Source organism: Centropristis striata, chromosome 3, assembly GCF_030273125.1.
Source record: "Centropristis striata isolate RG_2023a ecotype Rhode Island chromosome 3, C.striata_1.0, whole genome shotgun sequence".
NCBI classification, from domain to species: domain Eukaryota; kingdom Metazoa; phylum Chordata; class Actinopteri; order Perciformes; family Serranidae; genus Centropristis; species Centropristis striata.
The window spans coordinates 19276995-19294211 of NC_081519.1; the positions used below are offsets into that span (position 1 = coordinate 19276995).

Here is a 17217-nt window from a genome sequence, read left to right on the forward strand (position 1 = left end):
AGGCTTCCTCTTGGGAGGTTTTCCTCTTTTTCATGCCCATAGTACAATAGTATGCAGCCATCCATACAGTCATGGGGGCTCAGGGGGATCCTAACGCTAGCTCTGTGTCGCTGGATGACTTCATTAAGAATGGTCGGGTGGGAGAAGTGTCAGTTTCCTGTTTCTCTCAACCAGCAGTCTGGAGATGAAAGGCTGCTGATCAGAGTCTGTCCTTGCCGCGAGGAAAAGAGAATTTCACAGAATATCAAATCCTCCCGGCAAAACTTTAAACTGAAATAGCAGCTAAAATCATTACTGCACATTGTGGACTCAGTTATGTAGCCCAATCGATACAGAAAGACTTGAGAAGCAGGGAAGAATCCACTTACACACAGCTCTGCTTGTGAAAAGTGTTTCCTTACATTTCTACTGATGTCTCCATATCTTTTTTAATGTAACTCTATCAGGCATCAGACTGATGACACTATTCTGGCAGAAGAATTATAATAGTGATGGATGGTTGTAATGTGTAGTATTGCATTATTGGCATGAAGAGGTTAAAAAGCAATAAATCACAACAACTTATCAGTTTACTGCCTCAGCTTTGAGCATGCCACTGAGGACCTGCAGAAAACACACGTTATAATGTTGCACTTTCATCTGTGATCAACTGTAATCAGTGACAGCAACTGTAATGGACAGAGCTTCACCAAAATCCAAGTGTCTAAAAAAATCCAAAGTCATCAATGGCAAAATCAGCCAGCAGTAATTAAGTTTTGTCTGATAAGACAACAGAGACACCAGATTCAATACGGAAGTGTGTGTGTGTGTGTGTGTGTGTGTGTGTGTGTGTGTGAATCTCAGTATGTCCACCGTCACTCTGTCTCTTTTTCAAATACTTTTGATGTACACATTGAAACATGGAGTTAATCAACAGTTTTAATATTCATCTCTCTGACTGATTTCTTCATAACCACAATTTAAGTTAATACATTCTAATTATGGGTGTTAAAGTCACTAGTTGTCCTTGCTCTGCATTGGTGAAGAACTGATCTTCACTGGTTATGGTCCATTTAAACCACAGCAGCTGTCAGCTAGACAGGAATGACAATTACAAAAGTAAAAGCACTATGTTCTGAGCAGACACATTAAAAACACCATAAATAGAGTAGAGTTACATACTGAATTTGTATTCTGGAAAAATGGCAAATTTGACAACAAATTTTAGTCTAGTCTATTTTCGTTGCTGCCTTTATTACCTCCTGGCCCATCCTTTATGAAAGGAAAGGTGATTGTGACGCCCCATAATCCCTTGCGTCAGCAGCATTTAAAACAGGCGGCAACCTCCGGGTCTGAGCAGTGAGGCAAACCAGGAAGTGCCTTAAGGTGCATTCTACCAAAAATTCCAGCAGGGGGCACTGGCGAAGGTTGCAGAAGTATTTGTGTCCATTCATTTCAATACAAAATAAGAAAACTGCTCACTTGACTTATTACCTCAGAATTTTTTTAGGACAACACTATGGCCTCAATCGCTAGTAGAAAATCTTCTTCAAGACCATGATGTTAATAGTGTAAATAATGGCCCCATGTAGACGAAAATAGAAGATAAAGAATCGTATGATTTGGGGCGTGGCAGAACAATGCGTATCCACAGCAACGTATCAATAAGATTTTATATATATAAAAAGGCCGTTTACGTTTTGGTCTCACAACTTTGACCCTTTCACACTGTATGACACTTTCTCACTAAATGACAGTTTATTTGAACTGTTGTTCATTAAAAATGTCTTGTTCAGCATTTGGTTGGACTAATAGACACTCCAAGGAGTCGTTGTTAATTTTCTTTTCTAGATAACGTACATTTTGTTTTTGTATTTTGCTAGCCAAAATGAACATCCCAGGTAATGCTAACATGAACTTCGCTCAGTCAGGTTAAAGTGTATAGAGACGTGTAGTCAGTGTCGTCAGATCCCTCTCGCTCCTCCACAGTCCAAATATGGTCTGTTCCCTGTTGGCGACACAAGATGGCGAAGAGTGTAACGCTGAACTCGATGCCTCAAACAGGCAGTCCACAAACCAATGGGTGACGTCACAGTGACTACGTCCATTATTTGTACAGTTTATGATTTAAAGTGACATCTTACAGTAGTTTCAATAGACTAAATATTTGTTTACAAACATTGACAATGCATGCGTGTCGTTGGTTGCAAAAAAAAGGGACTGCCAATAAGATGGAAAAAAACTGTCTGGCAAAAAAGATTACTTCTCACAGGATTTCTTCTTTATTTTACTGCTGAAATGCTGTCTCAATAGTTTAACAACTTGTCACTGTTATTAGTCCCTCGGTTTTGGCAACCCACCACACAACACAACATGTTCAAAACAGATAACAACTCTTTGTGTGATTAAAGTTTTCTTGTGTATTTAAACCCTCTGATCCTGCAATCGACGTGCATGCGCAATTGTGTGTGATGCTCGACTAACATGTTCCGTTAACTTGGCCAGCTGCCAGCCCACGAACAGGATGTTCAAAATGGTCCCACCTCAATAAAGTGCTATTAACACAGCATTACTTCAGTATTAATCAAATTCATTCCTAATATAATTATTCACAGGAATACTTTTACTTTAAATATTTTTAGTACATTTTACTGATAATATTTCTGTACTTTTAGTATGGGTTTTTAATGCAGTTTAGTATCTTTACAATGTTGAATTTGTACTTCTACTTAGAATAAAATCTGAGCATTTCTTCCAGCACAAACTACTTCCATAGGCCTATAGCAGGTTTCATTCAGGAAACAAGTTCTCTCTCTACCTTTAAAAAACTCCTGAAGACCCAGCTCTTCAGAGAGCATCTTCTCTCCTAGCACCACCCGATAATTCTACTCCTCAAAGAATTGTCACTAGCACTTATTGATGCACTAATAGTTCTTATTGCACTATACCTTGATTGTTTGTTTTTATTCTTCCTGTAAGTCGCTTTGGATAAAAGCGTCTGCTAAATGACTAAATGTAAATGTAAATGTAAGTTTCAAGCAATAAACCATCATCGTGCAACCTGTCACATTTCATACTTTTGGGCCTGTGTAAAGAGCACTTTTGTAAATTGAGATTTTTTATGCTTAGTGGATTATTCTCACTGGATAAGACTGACTCTTCCATATGAACTCTACAGTACACACTGTGGCATCCTGCCATCTGCTGGTGGACAACATGTAATGCAGCTGTCAGCAGGATTCCTGTTGTGATCACATAGAGGCAACAGAGTGCAGTGTTGCTGCCTCTTTTCTCTGCTTTACTTTAAAGGGCACGGGTGGTCAACAATGACTCTTCCACACTTTCCCCAGAGTCTCATCTGCACATGGTTACTGCATGAGAAATAACATAAGAACTGGGAGTTCACGAGGGCCAGAATATGGTGTGATGCGTCATATAAAACAGCCAGTCACATTAGGAACTAAACTCTGTAACCCAGTTTGTGACAAATCCCAGGTTGAGGCTTTAAATCCACGTCAGCTCATCATGTCTTCTATGGACTGAGTTCAGTTCAATAGTGGCCAAGTCTGTAGGTCCTCAGAATGCATTCCTGTCAGCCAGTTTCATGGCGTGCCAAACTTCTGCCTCCAGCTTCTCCGTGCTCCAACAATGCAGTAAGTGTCCGACAGCTCTCACTGTGAGAGAGACGGAGCAGATAACCACAGAATGCCACGACTGCCTCTGAGCCAGCCAGCACTAGATCGGACAGGACGATAAGACGGAGCCGAATTCCGCATCTGAAAAGTTGATTGAATGATGTTAGTGATGGCGTTATGTCATGTGATATGCCACTGTGGAGATAATGCCCCACAGACATACATCTCCGTTGTGTTGTGAAGAATGGTGCACGGAAATGTCCCATCAGATTCGGCCGGGCCCACCTTTGTTGTGGGTGGTTTTGAATTTCCAAACCGGGATCAGCCTCTTGGTTTTAAGCCAGTTGCTGATTCAGAGGCAGAGGTGGCTGGAGTTGAAGTATTGTGGTGATGGTGACCCTGAATATGGGTGTCTTCTATTCAGGACCATGACTCTCCCTGTCTCCTCTGCTGCTCCTTGTTAAACATCAGATAAGCGTAGAGAACAGAGCAGCATCTATGGGAGGATGAAAAGGGGACAGAAGAGTTCTCTAAAGCCCAGACGTCATCTAATGCCTGGAATGCCCTGTGATGGCTTTCCAAAACATCTGACCTCTTTCTGCCTTGTCCTGAAACAAACCCATGCTGGGATGAAAAGGTGACTACAGACGTGTTCTCATCTCCACTTTATCCAGTATGTCATCCGGGATGAATCGGGCAGAGTAGGTTCTCTTTGAGGGATAACCTTTGTGATGTACACATTACATCAAGAGCATATCAGAGCCCCAAACAAGAATGTGCATGTTGTCCACGTGGTATCCCTTTTTATGAAGTCACAGTCAAATGCAAGAAAAAAACAATGTCATCTGCACTCTGCACTGTTTTTATTAATAATTTATGCAAGAAAAAACAAGAATGCAACATGTTATGCATCACTACTTCTTCTGGTTTTTAACTTGAATGAATTATGAAGCATCTGAGTTGGTCAGAGAGTTCACATACAAGTTTGTTATGGCATTCTCTGCTGGCCAAATATTCAGACTTGGTGGTGCCATGTTTAGCATTAAGCAATTATAATACATAATACAATACAGAAGCCCACATAAGAATTTATTGATATTTCAGTATTGAAAATATATATTTATCATCAAATACAGTGACATTGTGTCCCATGGGGTTGCATTTTATAAAAAAATAATTAATTCTGTCTCACAATAGAGACACCAACAAGACTGCAGGTGTGCCATGGAGCACTTGTTCCCAAACGCTTTTGCATGCCCATTAATAAAAAATCATGTGTACTTACAACTCTCCCCTATAATATTATACATGGTCGCCCATAAAATTCGAATAATTTCGTTTTCAGACACAATCCTCTGTTAATTGTGGTTTAATTTTCATTGTGATATGTTTGGAAGAGATTGATTAATAACGTTTAGAGAAGATATGCACTTTGTCAAGAATAAATTACATTGTGATAATAATTTCATGGAAAGAGGTAAAAAAAACCCCTGTTTTATTCAGTGGGCGACTGTCTCTAATAGTATACAATGTTTCACATGAACAACAAGCAAAGAGAAAGAGACAATTTTGTCTAGCAAGATTTTGATTTCCTTATTTCCTAATCATTCGCATGCTTCAAACAAATTACTTGACCGGTAATGAAGCAGAATGCTGCTGTTTATAATTTTGAGAATAAGCCAATTGTGAGAACAGTTCAAAGCCCTTGCTGTTTGGCTTACAGCGTTAGCGTTTGCACTGAGTTCTTTCTATTACCATCTAAAGTAATGTTACAACATGAATGTTAATAAACAGCTGTAAAAAGAGTGTTACATGTACAGTGAAAAGTCCCAGTGATGTTGTATTGTATATCACCACTCATGGAATGCCTCTTGTCAAAATTATTTCGTCAGAACTATTTGTGGTATAATATTCTATAGAAGCCATAAATTTGTGTGGTTTTTTTATGTACTTTCATTTTTGTTGTGTTGAATGTCATGTTAGATTTTTTGGGTCAGAGCTATGGAATATTAAATCATCCATCTTTGCTTTCTCCATCCTCACCTTTCTTACCCTCAGCTGTGCATAAATTACAGGTTATGAACAAAAACCTCAAAAATGTGAAATGCTGGGTTATCTTATATGAAACTGCCATTACATGGTAATTTGTTGATGCCTAATATTATAATATAAAAGACAAATCCATATTGTATATTTCCTACAGAAAACATTTGAATCTGATCTCAATATATAGATATATATATATAGTTCTAAATCCAAACACCACTGAATGAGTAGGCAGTGTCTGCAAAATGTCTCTGTATTTTGATTTAACTGAATTACGACTCTGCAAATTGTTGCAAGGGGTGCAATGGCTTAGGACAGCATATATAGTATGTCTTTATATGTCAATTGCACCTGTGTATTACTGATATAGCCTAATGCATATCGGCAGCTTGTAGTCCATGTTTTTATTTGCACTTCCTAAGGAGCTTATAAAGAGCATATAGATTCTCTGCCACTTTGCTCCTGACCTAGATTGTTGTGGGAAAGTGTGAGTCACTCTCGGGCTGATCAGGGGTCAGCTCTACCATCAAGGCTTTAATGAGGTGTAGGAACCCTGATGGGCTTGACTAGAGCACACTACACTGACCTGACAACAGCCTGTTTCTCTGGGCCCCCTGGGTGCTGTAAGCCTTCATGTCCTCCAAACACACACTCCATGTGATTCATTATGGGATGGAAACAACACTGCTGACTCAGGGATCTTGATCTTGAATCAGAAGTGATCCAACTGTAAACCTCATGTTTGCTGTGTTTTGGCATTATCTTATTTCACTATATATTGTTATATATGTGGGATGGTGTGTTTATAATGGGGGGTTTTAAGGGCAGAAAGCCTGCCTCTGGTAAACCTGTTGAATAATTAGTATTGATCAATCACTCTTCCACACACACATTCTGATTATGTAGCACTATTGAACACTTACAATGTGAGCTAATGAAGCTTTGCGTACTGATTCAGATTAATCTGAATAATCATAATCGATATCTATTTGGCCAAGAGCTAAAGACTCTGATAGAAACTGTGTCCGTTCATTGGAGGGTTTTACCTTCCAATAGTGTCATTAAAATCACAAATGCAATGTTTTATACAAATGTGCATACATATCTCTTTAACAGGTACAACTTTATTCCAAGGATCCAGAGGGTTCTGGGCAGAACATGGAAAACATCCAGTATCAAGCCAATCACAATGAAGGGGGGGAGCATTCCATTCTTATAAAATATAGAGCTTTAATTTATTAGTCAGCAACAACAATGGAAAGGGAAGATAGAGTAATTTACACAAGTCATTACAAGAACATCACCTTTGTGCATTTAGTTTTTTTCTTTCTTTTTTTTATCCATAAAGTCTGATGATGCAAAAATACAAAACAAACAAAAAACACTCAAAAACTACAGACACATTTTTAAAAATACCAACAAATTGTACAACCTTTCTTTGCATTTTTTTTTTTATTTGCTGTATAGCCCCTGGTGTCATGTGGAGGAGACGATCAGGAGCTGTGATTGATTCTGGGAATGCAGACAGACATTCCAGTATCGAGGAGCAGATACAGATACCTCTGTATGAATTATGGATGCATCCTCCCAGAGGCGTTCAAGGCAGCCCGAATACAACCGCAACAAGGTGTATTAAAAGCCTGGAAATATCACAATCATATCAACATTAATGCACCTTGTTCCAGATTTATTCCCCGTTATATATTGTTATTAATTTTACTTGCTGCTGTATATGTATGTGTAGGTATGTTTGTAATAGAGCATAAACATTCTAATCAATAGAACTCATCTTTTATAACAAATTCAAACCCCCTTTGTCTCCTTAATTAATATGACATTGTATGATACTTTCCCTCATTATGTGCTATCAATAACCAAGAAAATTTCACTTAACATTTGGAAAAAAATCAATATTAATGTCAATGAAAAGATGCATCATGTGTCATACAGGGTATATTTGAAATCAGGGCAACTTTAAAGCATTTTTGTCCCCATTGTCCTGTACTGAGAATGTCCCTCAGAGACCACACTGTACACCCCTAGAGATGAAAAACAGAAGAAAAAAAACAAAAAAACGACCACACAGTATCTTATCAGAATTACAGTACAAATACAGGTTCATGCACACAATGAAAGCCAGCTTCCCAATATTTTGGTTAGTGTCACAACATTGTTACAATGCTCTGTTGTGTATATGGGCAATTATTTTTTTCCACGTATGAATGTCAAAGGAAGAAAGAACAAAAGAAGTTTCGAGTGCTCAGAGCGAACAACTGCTGCCTGATCTGGGCACCTCTTTCATCTTCAGTTTTTTTTTTTTTTTTACACAAGTCAACTAGAACTTGCCCGAGTGTGCTTGTTGCATTTGGCCCCAGCCAATGTCCCCTGAAAGTAAAAGAATAATGCCCTTTGTGCAAACCTTGACCCTTTATTGCACCTCAATCTCAGTTCAACAGATGTCTGCATTTGAAAAGAACCCAACCATTACATTTCCTTATATATTTTATAAAAACTGATCTGATGCTTGCTTCTTTTATATCTATCTATTTTTAGTAACACTTTCTATAGAGCCAATGTCCATAAACCATTATAAACATAGTAACATTGTGTTATAATCTGTGTATAGCTCAGTATAAGCACTAGTTAATTTTCATAATGCCTTATAAAAATAATCGTAGTGCATTAGAACATATTTTATAATGACTCATAAGGTCAAGTATCATAAAACTTTGATTGTTACTCACTGACATGGTTTTGCAAGCCCATGTTTATGATGCATCATAAATATACTTATGATGCTCTAGGATTAGCTTAACCCCCAACCCTATCCCTATAATCTCTGACAATTATAGTACACTATGGTCCTTGCAAAAACTGTCTGTAAGTGACCAGCAATTATAAAGTAATATGATTCTTTACCTTTAGAGTCATTATAAAATGCTTTATAATATGGAACAATTAAAGTTGTACAGTATGAGAAATTTTGTCTGACATATATTTAGGTATATGAAAAATTAGACATTTTTCACCAGATTACTTAAATAGCTCTTTTCTGAAACAATTAATCATATTATTAACAATGCATGTTGTTTCACCTAAAAAAAGGAAGCTCCTTTATGTTTCTCCCCTCCAGTTCTTTGCTTATATTTAGGTTTTACTTTGGTTGTTTGGAATGGATTTGAATTGATCAAGAATGATTGTGATTGGTGGTTCGCTGAGCCTGCATATCATTCTGCACCAAACTCCAAGAACCCCTACATCAGAGTAGATTGTGTTATTGCAGACAGACTTCTTCTACTTAATTTTACAGCTTTGCATCTCTTGTTTCTTTAGTCAATTCGCTTTAAAACGAGTCATGCTCATAGTGGGTAACTACCTTTTATAGTAAGCAGATTATAACATGAATGTGTTTAACATACATGAAAAAAATGGGCTTCATAGAAAGTGTTACCTTGTTTATTTCTACTGTAAACTTGAGTTAATGGCCAGAAGAAGCTGCACGTTGAGCACTTAAATAATCAGAATTAGTATCTGACCTGAAAAGCAGCAAAGATGCAGCATCATTTTACAATCAAACCTTCAATCAGGAAGGAAATAGAAGGGGGGCAAGCACCAGTTTCTTATTAAATGGCCCAATTACACCAGTGAGAATATTTCATGTCATCTGCACGTCTGGGTTCCCATGGAGAAAGGATAGTTTCCCCACAATAACTGGGACCATGTGTCGATGGTCCCCTTGCAATATGAAGTCTCTGTCCGCGTGCAGCCATGACGGCATTGCATCGCAGGCGTGTCCTGGAGTGTCCAGAAATTAAAAAGAGTCCTGGCATCGAGTCAAAGCAAGCAAGAAACAACAGAGATCCCATCACCCCTCATCAACAACTCATTTCCCCGTCGGAGCGCCTCGTCGTTCGCTCCCAACAGCTTACATGCCTGATAAAACATTCCAAACAGTCGCCAAGGTCATATGATGCTGACAGATGAGTTTTGTAATGACAGTAACAGCAACAATAAAATTAACAACATCAATAATAATATTTGCCCCAAAGGTACCTATACACAAAGAGCATGTTTTTTCTATAAGTACAAAGAAATCCACAGAATGATACTATATACAACCTACAATAAATACTGTGTATCATATATCTTACTGCTTGTGAGGATGTATGTGGGGTTTGTTTGTAAGCCTCTTTTTTCTCAGTTTGCTTTTTTTTCGGTTTGTGGATTTTTTCACGTTGCTACTCTCAATGAGTCTCTCCCAGTTTTCACAGAGTGGGGGGGTGGGCGTTGTTGAGGGTGTTTCCGACACAAAGCTGGGCTCCTCATGTCTCTACCTCCTCCTGCTCGTCTTTCTCCTCCCCCTCCCCGTGATGCCGGCGGTTGCGGGGCTTCTTCTGCTCCTTGAGCTCCTTCAGGTCTTTGGCCTTGAGGGCGCCCAGCAGCGGGTCTCCGAACTGCCAGTAGTCCTGGCAGTACTGATTGATCAGGCTCATCTCTGGCTGGCTCAGGATGGTCAGCAGGTCCTTGTACTGGCCTGCACTGGGGGTCCACTGGGTGCTGCTGGAGTGGAGAGAAGACGGCACCAGTCCTCCCCCGCCCTCCACCAACACGTTGTTGACAGCCCGGCTCGACAGCACCACCAACTGCAGCTTGACCAGCGTGTGTTTAAAGTTCTTCTCCGTGGCTGTACATTGGTACATTCCAGAGTCAGAGGGCTGCAGAGACCGCAGCAGTAGACCTTGCTCTGTCTTCAGAATTCGACCATCAGAACGCATCTGAAGAGAGAAACACCAGTAATGTGATATCCTGTGCATTATGGGTATAATGCAAAGCTACTACCTATTTATGTTAAATTCACAAACATATCTGTATGGATATAAACCGAAGTGAGTGGGGTAGAGACAGGAAGCTGTTAATAATCATCTAGATTTATCATTCAATTGCCATTTAGACTCCTCGTCTGTATGTACACACCAAGGTGCCCACACAATATACAAAATAATGCTATTAACAGAATACAGTGCATTCAGAAAGTATTAAGACTCCTTCAGTTTTTTCACATTTTGTTAAGCTGCAGTGTAATGCTTAAATCATTTTAGAAAAGACATAAAAGGGTTTAGAAATGCTTGCAAATGTATTAAATGACATAACAAAACATGAAAAAAGTCAAGGGGTCTGAATGCACTGTATTTTAACCATGTATTGCAAATTTAGGGAGTCAGGATATGAGGGTTAAGCATACAAAAATGCCTTCAGGAGTTCACCAAACCACTAATTCTACCTATCAGAACTAGCATTGATGACAGATTTGCCATTTGCAAACGGTAGCTTTCTATAAATATGAAATCCTAATATGACAGATGCTTGTTAGAGGGTGTGCAGTTTGATACAACAGCAGAGTAGTCTATTAAATGTAAGCTATTTAAAGTGAATTGATTTAGATTATAATTACTCAAATAAAGCATAAATTGTATTTGATCCATACTTTTTAAGTACAGTTGAAATACAAGTTATGTGACTGCTAAGAATCTGGGAGCAAATCAATAATGGAGACAGAGCTTGTAAGAAAATTGTAAGTCTGATACTGAAGACAAAGAATTTGGTGACTGTGAGCCGAGATCAGAAGTTATACAAAGATACAGAAGTATCTTTCTCTGATTTCTTAACAGATTTACAGACATTTATCCTTGGTGGACATCTGGATCAAGTTTGACCAAGTTTTGACCCTGAGTAGTGGGACTTTTTGTGCAAGTTGTGTCTATGGAGTGACAGGTCCATGGGGGATTCGTTTACATCCCTCCTGTCTTGCCTTGTAGGGTGGATTAATAAAAAATCAATCAATTCAAATTTGACTAAACAACAACTCTAGGTGTAACTCTATTAATCGATCTCTACACCCAGGAATCTGATTAGGAACGACAGCTTTTTTGCTCGGAATCAGAAGTGGAGGCAGCAGCAAAGTCGGCTCTGCCTGTGGGAATCAAGACCATCCAACAGAATAGTCAATAAAAGAGAGGCAGCAACACTACATAGCTTCACAATAAAACTTTAATTAGTGCCTCAGGGTTGTATATCATAGCAGAGGGCTTTTTCACAGCTCCCCTTTATGTTTCCTTCCCTTGGGCCTGAGGACAGTCGGAGGTCTGTGTGAGAAATCAGGCATCGTTCAATCAGAGCCTGAATCACTTAATCGTGTTAACAGATAATGGGAAAAGAATTACACTGGAGTCATTTTTCAAACGTGTCATACTGCATATAAATCTCCATCTCTCCATGACGACAATGTAACAAACTGAAATGGAATAATGGCTGCCACCCCCATGTGGATATGTCCAAAAAACATTTTTCTTGTTCATCTGGGGAAGTGCTCATCCAACACTAACCTGTGTAAGTCAAATTCAAGCCAATTCCATAGTTTTGGGAAGTTTATATTGTGCTTTCTATTGGATGCATACAAATTTTAGTAAATTACCCACAAACACGATATGCTTATATAACCATACTGTTTGATAAATACACAAAGTGGCGGCTCACCTCTTTCCTGCGGTCGCTGTTATCTCTCTGCAGATGCCATTTGATGACAGCATGTGGAGAGCGGGCCTGACACTCCAGGAAGGTGCTGCTTCCCTCCACCCCATACTGCACCATCTCCAGTGTGTTCTTATTGGCTGCGGGGCAGAAAGAGAGGGATTTCCATGGCAACCAAAACACTCATTACCATGAACTTCTTACAACCAAAATTTCAGTGTCGGCAAATCAAAGTCCTTTTGGCAACAGATTACCATAAAAGTGCCATCACTAAGGTTGCAAATGATCGGAATATTTCCAGTACATTTTCAAAGAAAGTTGAGTTTAGTAATTCTGGGGATTTGGTGATTTTTGATTTCAAGATAAAAGTCACATCTATCAATAGTAAAATGATTTGAGTGGAAATACATATCACAAAGCAATACTAGGTCTTATGGAAAGTTTTGTTAAAAGTATGCACACACCAACTAATAGCAATTCACTCACTGTCTGAGGACTTCGTGCTTTCGGGTATGTTTTGATTATACTACTGGAGTTAATACAGAGATTTTATCTTGACCACACTGGAGAATAAAACAATTAATTGCTCTCCATTGACTTTGTATTATGTGAAGGTGTCTCCTTGTCAATTCCATCTTTTAAACAACAGATAAACAACAGAAAAAATCCTAAAAATCTGCTGTGTGGTGTGATGTACTACCTACAGGATAAAAAAAACATTTTCACAAGCTGCAAAAATGAAAAACCAAGCTTTTGAGAAGACAAAAGTAGGTAGTGACATGAGGCATAAGCAGAGAGAATTGGAAAACTGTGGGATCCTGACACTCAGCATGTGTGCAGCGAGCATTTCGTCACTAAGTCATGTATCCAATGTCAGTATTAGGCTAAATATTAGATCTTTAAGTTATACTAAAGCATTTGGACAATATGCAACTTGAGTTATCATGGAATGAGGATAAATTAGAAAGAGATGCAGTATTATGTTTTGCCTTAACCTGCTAACACAGAGCTAGCATTAGCTGGCTAACAGCCTACTTATTTTTTATTTTTTATTTTTTTTTATATCTCTTATGATATCTCAGTTAGGCAGCAGATATCAACCCTAAGCAGAGTACACAGATTTTGACGTATGAAACCTTCTGCTAGTTTTTGCTAGCAAGCTGTTACCATGGAGATACAGCTTGATTGAGCTTGCTAATGCTAACTGAGGAGTTCTAATTGTTTATTTCCATAAATGCTTTATTGAAAAACACATATTTTATGAATAAGTTAACTTTAAACCCGAAGTCTGCACACGGCCCACTTTGACAGCTTAAATTTTCAAGGTAACTTTCCCCATTTGTTTCTGCTAGCTAACTCACGACATGACACATTTCACACTGCAGAAATTTTACAAATTAATGGATTTATTTGATAAATAAATGGGATTATGTCTTCTAATGCTATTGTAAAAGGTTAGCGTCTCTCTGCATATGACCATGGTAAATACGGCCTAAGCAAATATACACTGTTTCTATTTTATTCCTGTTATTTCCTGTTTACACCCATAAAAGGTTTCCACCATCAAGATTTCTGTAATTTTGCAACCCTAGTCATTACAAACATGTGAATAACTTTCAAATCTTTGAGTTCATCAACGAACAAAGAATTTTAGAAAAAACTCATGAGGTTGAAGTACAGGTGTATTACCGTTAGAGTTGAAGCCTCGGCATTGGCGGATGGGGTTCCCGTACTTGACGTCCTGCCTCCGGCTACGTCTAAAGGGGTCAGACCAGTATTGCCGAATAAGGAGAGAAAAAAATATATAAAGCAACCGCAAGCCATTCAAAGCCATTCAACAATACATACAGCCATCAAAGTATCACATTTAAGTGGATCTAACCACAAACCACCACCCCATTACATTACTACAGATATGTGGATTTATATAATTTCCATACCACAAGTATGTGATTTATTAGTGGAGTGTAAACCACAAAGACTATAATGAATATAGCATTAAAACACATTACAATGCCATAAAAACAGCCAATCAGCCATCCAGGCAGTCTAATTTGGGCCTCATTCAACACACCAGTTGAGCCAGTCAGTTAGTTATGAAGTTAGTGTAGCTTATGCTAACACTGCTTTTGGTGCTCACCTCTTCTGCGAGGCGGAGTACCGGGAACAGGACTTGCCATCCCAAGCACAGTAAGGGTCTCTGGCCAGACAGCAGTCAGCACAGGCCTCGCCATACACATCACACCGGTGAAGGGCCAGCTGGGTCAGCCCTATTGCAGACGACACATACAGCTGTTGCTGTTGAAAGAGAAGAGGACAGGAAATGGCGTCATATATAATGCTATAGGACACTTTGATATTGAAACTGAAATAAGAGAAAGACATAGCATCCTGAGGTTTTGCAAGCAAAGCAGCTCTGAGCAGCTAAATGGTGGTAAACCCGGGTATGGTACCGGGGAAACCCGCAAAAGCATTATGTAACAGGTAAAAAAAGATATAGGTCCAGATTTAATGTGTAAGCCTGATTTCCATTATACTATATATTTAAGGGTAGATAAATTCAAGCCCATTATTCAAAAACTAAATTCAAATTGGTATAATTCAAGAGGCTCAATTTAGATCGAATATGCATAAGGAAAAAAAATCTGGTATCTCAGACTGGCTTGATTGAATTCAAATACTGATATTCGAGATACAAGATAAAAACTAATAACTAATAAGATTAAATCTGGAATACAAAGGATCATGCCTGGGTACTGGAATTTTCTATCTGAAGTTGTGACCCCTAAAAAACATCATTTTTAGAGCCTTTTTGGCCATTAATTGCTTCCATACAAAGACTTCACAAAGCCAGATGGATGTCATGAGATAAGTGTAAAAAAGAAAATCTAATCCTGCACTGTGCTGAAACAGCAACAGACTCTGGATCATCTGGGAGAATATTGAGCTCATATCTATCAGGTTGCCATAATAATTTTATGATCAGCTGCTTGAAATTCATCAGTCTGGCAGGCTGTGTGTAACACAAACTCTCTGTCAGTGGAATGATGTCATGCCGAAGAGGCCAAGTATTTTAATCACACTGAAAGACAACACTAAACTTTGAGTGTTTTTTCCATATTTCTCTCTTCATTGTCTCCCTCAGACTAAGAAAGGAAGCCATAGTTGTATATATGTGGCTTGTGACCTTTCAGCATTACATTAATGTAAGTCTTTGGTAGATGGCTCTCTTAATGTGAGCAAAGGTTAAGCAAATCAGTTGCACAGACATACTTACTCTTTTGGATGAGATCTTCATTGTTGTAATTGGAGTAGGGACCTTGGTGGAGAGAAGAACAAGTTGTAAGTACAGTGTGTTATCTTCATTATAGCAGATGGAAATGTATAGACAGAGCAATGAGCAAAATGGAAAAAGAAGATCAAAAGTGACAAGGTGTGAGAACAAATATGGAAGTGCGAAGATTAATTATAGTAGAAGAAGAGAGAGAAAACAAAAGCTCACCTTGAAAACCTCTACCTCCTCAAGGACCAGCTCCTCAGTCTGCAGGTCATCTCTGGGCAGAACGATGACTTTCTGAACCGTTCCCTTGTCTGTGGACCACAACACACACCTGTCAGCTACATACCTGCAACCTCACACCCCTCCGCCTGTCAACAGCCCCTTGGATTCCCATTTTATTCTCTCAGCAGCCTCCAACAAGGGATAATCCTCATATCAACAGGCCCACTGTACTCTTCACCTCTGTTACGTGGCTCTCTTGTCTTTAACCTTTTCCTCAATGACGTGAAGCTCCGTTCCACTTAGCACACTCACTGCCGCCACCGTGACAAACCCCTTCTGTCATCCTCAGCTACCTCCTTGCCGTGACCCTATTCATTTTGATGCCGTAAGACATTCCCTGGCCTTCCCTGGCATGTTTGATTTCTGTAAAGAGTTTGGTTTGGCATTCCTGTGAGGAGGATACCTGAGATTTATTATGACTTTTCTGCATTGAGCCCCAGCAAAGGGCTGAATGGCGGCCACTGACAGCAGCTGAAAGAACACACATTCCTCCACAGTGGCCCGCCATCGCACACAGAATCATTAGTTTCCTCCTCGTAATGCACAGATGAACAAAGAAAGCCAGTAAAGAGGCGTCATATGCAAGATGTGAGGGCTGCATCCTGTGTGGCGGCTACTGCTGTCATACTGGGGCCTTATTAAAGGTTCAAGGCATGCACACAGACAGATAATCTCTCTTACACCAGTGGGCGAGATTAAGGTGATGGATGTCCTAACTGTACCCCCCCCCCTCTTCTTCTTACCCCCTGCTTCTTTTCTCTCCCTCCCGCTGTTGATCCACCCCTGCCCTCCAGGTACAAATCTCCTGTTGTTTACTTCATGTGAATAGAGCGAGGTGCAAACCCTTTGATCGGTTAAATTTCCACTTTAGGACAAAAGGCAAGAATGCTTTTCTCTTAATGATAAATGATTGCAGGGGGGAAAGGCCCTCCACTTACATGGGATTTATTTCCATGGGGGATTTCTTTCTGCCATTATTCAGCTTCACATTGACACCGTCATTCACCAACTCAAAGGGTTCAGTCTGACTTTGTGTACAAAACCCTAACTCATAATTTCATAAGCAGACAAAAAGCAAAAATGTGCCTCCTTCCTTCATTTCTATCAAACAAAATCAAATTTATTCCAAAACACTCACCAGTTCCTAAGAAGAGCACTTCATAGTTGCCATCTGCAGCTGTCACCTGGTCCACAGTGATGGTGGTGAACTCATAGTCCACATTGGTCCGAACCACCAGGGGGCGCTTGTGTACTGGGTAGATGGCATTGTACATGGCAGGGTGATTCCTCATGAAGTTAATCACTTCATCTGGATAGTCCTTAGTGGACTTCATGTTGGGGGTGAACGTGCCTCCAGGGCACTGAAAGAGAAACAGAATCATGCTGAGCTTGGGTCAAAACCCATGAAATAAATTGACATAATTACATAAAAACAGTGTATCTTAGAGCCTGTTTCACAGTAATATT

The 17217-nt window shown here is 39.4% G+C and overlaps 1 protein-coding gene across 4 annotated transcripts in view; it reads right to left on the bottom strand.

Annotated features, from left to right (window-relative positions):
• Positions 1-6768: 6768 nt before the first annotated feature.
• The window catches only part of LOC131968451 (semaphorin-3F-like), a 78959-nt gene continuing 68510 nt past the window's right edge, over positions 6769-17217 (bottom strand). For 2 of the 4 annotated variants that reach the window (XM_059329341.1, XM_059329338.1), the window contains 7 exons: positions 16889-17111; positions 15691-15779; positions 15466-15507; positions 14329-14486; positions 13878-13945; positions 12195-12328; positions 6769-10435 (listed from right to left, as the gene is read on the bottom strand). In XM_059329341.1, coding sequence (XP_059185324.1) covers positions 9983-10435; positions 12195-12328; positions 13878-13945; positions 14329-14486; positions 15466-15507; positions 15691-15779; positions 16889-17111 — 1167 coding nt within the window. In that variant the 3' untranslated portion in view covers positions 6769-9982. Of the gene's footprint in view, positions 10436-12194; positions 12329-13877; positions 13959-14326; positions 14487-15465; positions 15508-15690; positions 15780-16888; positions 17112-17217 lie in introns of all 4 variants that reach the window. The other 2 variants (XM_059329337.1, XM_059329340.1) reach the window with 1 other exon arrangement.